General features: G+C 33.7%; 1 protein-coding gene across 1 annotated transcript; it reads right to left on the reverse strand.

The window, feature by feature from the left end:
- Positions 1–651: 651 nt before the first annotated feature.
- LOC111876613 (uncharacterized) lies at positions 652–1,689 on the reverse strand. Its single transcript, XM_023873162.2, has 2 exons — positions 1,074–1,689; positions 652–959 (listed from the first exon to the last, which is right to left on the reverse strand). The coding sequence occupies exons 1-2, from the start codon at positions 1,687–1,689 to the stop codon at positions 652–654; spliced, it is 924 nt and encodes a 307-aa protein (XP_023728930.2).
- Positions 1,690–1,940: the final 251 nt, after the last annotated feature.

Raw genomic sequence — 1,940 nt, forward strand, 5'->3', positions numbered from 1 at the left:
TTGGATTGAGGGAACTTTTGGTCTTTCAATGGATGCCCATGCGTATTTTCAATTATCCTTCGCATCATTGTCCCAGGATCACAATGTTTTCCTTTGATTACCATATTTGATTCAATCATATGTATATATGTATAATGCAGACCCGAATCAAGTGTTGGTAGTTTTTCAAGCACATGGTTTTTGTCTATAATATACATATATTTCTTATTTTCAATGGTCACAGTTTTTGTGTCATATCCTTTGAAATATATGTCATTGAAACTTAGTAAGTTTCTACTAGACTTTGGAGAAAATAAGGCATTTTCTATAGAAAAACTTGTACCATTTGGTAATATAAAACGGGCTTTCCCAGTTCCCTCTATCAAGTCTGCAGGACCTGATATTGTATGTATGACCGATTTTGTTGGTACTAATTTTGAAAAATATTTCTTTGATTTCAGAATAGTATGCGTACTACCACTATCTGCTATACAAAGATCCCCAATCTTTTCTTGGTGTTGTGCTCCAGTTGGACTCATATTAAATTTCACATATAAAAAAAATAATAAGCGAATAAACATAATCATAATAATTATTATAAAGAAAGTTCATTTATTGTAGGAAATACATTACATGAAAAACAAATAAAGGAAAAACAAGTTTATTAGAACTTTAGTTTATGTCTTCCATCTCATTGCAGAATTCATCAAAAGTTAGCGGAGTGAATTCAACATTATCAACGAGGTTTGCTTCTTTTCCTTTTCCTTTAATGGACTCTTGATAAAGTTGACAAAGATGTGCAGGTGTGCGACAGGTCCTTGACCAATGGCCTGTGCTATCACATCTATAACATGAACCATCAGATTTTTGTGATGTCCCAGTATCATGCCTTGCCACTTTGGCGTTATCTTGTGTATGGACATTGTTTCTTTGTGAAGATTGGTAATTATTCCTTTTCTGGCCACAACCACGATTATTACCTTGTCCACGACCAAAATTATGGTTCTGATTATGGCTTTGGTTTCAATTAAAATAGCCACGACCTCGTCCTTGACCACGACCATGGCCTCGTCCACGTGTATTGTTCCGATGACCATCAATATTTGTAGCATTTGCTTCAGGAAGTGCTACTGATCCTGTTGGACGAGATTCATGGTTTTTCATCAAGAGCTCATTGTTTTGCTCTGCAACAAGCATACATGCATTTAGTTCAGAATATCTTGTGAACTTTTGCATCCGATATTGTTGCATCAAGGTAATGTTTGTTGCATGAAATGTGGAGTAAGTTTTCTCCAACATATCTTCATCAGTAAGTTCTTGTCCACAATACTTGAGTTGTGAACATATTCTGAACAAAGCTGAGTTGTATTCATTTACTTTCTTGAAGTCTTGAAACCTTAGTGTTCTCCATTCATCTCTAGCATTTGGAAGTATAACTTCCTGTTGATGATCAAATCTTTCTTTTAAAAGATTCCAGAGAATACTTGGATCAGTAACATCAAGATATTCAAATCTCAACATTTCATCAATATGCTTACGAAGGAAAACTTGTGCTCTTGCTTTGTCTTGTGCCAAGCAATTATTAAATTCATTTATAGCATTTGAGATTCCCATGGACTCAAGATGCATTTTTACATCTATCATCCATGGCACATAGTTTTTCCCACTAACTTCAAGTGCTGCAAACTCGAGCTTTGCAATGTTGGACATATTGTAACTATAAATTTTAGACAAAATAAAAGTTAAAATCCATTTATTTCAATAAATATTACACAAAAAAGAAGCGGTAAAGCTAACATTGCATGCAAGCCTAAAAGTAGTTGAAATTCCATATTATCTTCGACGTTAAGAATTGGGATGAAAAGTAATATGACTATTATAGTCATGATTATAACAAAGGGATGAATCATCTTGAAGCTTGATTTCTTGAAATTGATATTTTTTTTTTATAGAAGAGAGAA

This window comes from Lactuca sativa, chromosome 5 (assembly GCF_002870075.4).
Source record: "Lactuca sativa cultivar Salinas chromosome 5, Lsat_Salinas_v11, whole genome shotgun sequence".
NCBI lineage: Eukaryota > Viridiplantae > Streptophyta > Magnoliopsida > Asterales > Asteraceae > Lactuca > Lactuca sativa.

Excerpts from the sequence above, each read along its gene's own strand:
- LOC111876613 (XM_023873162.2), bottom strand. The coding sequence starts at position 1,689 with ATGTCCAACATTGCAAAGCTCGAGTTTGCAGCACTTGAAGTTAGTGGG. Across the intron at positions 960-1,073 it reads AAATGCTACAAATATTGATG|GTAATAATCGTGGTTGTGGC; the intron begins GTCATCGGAACA and ends GTCGTGGACAAG.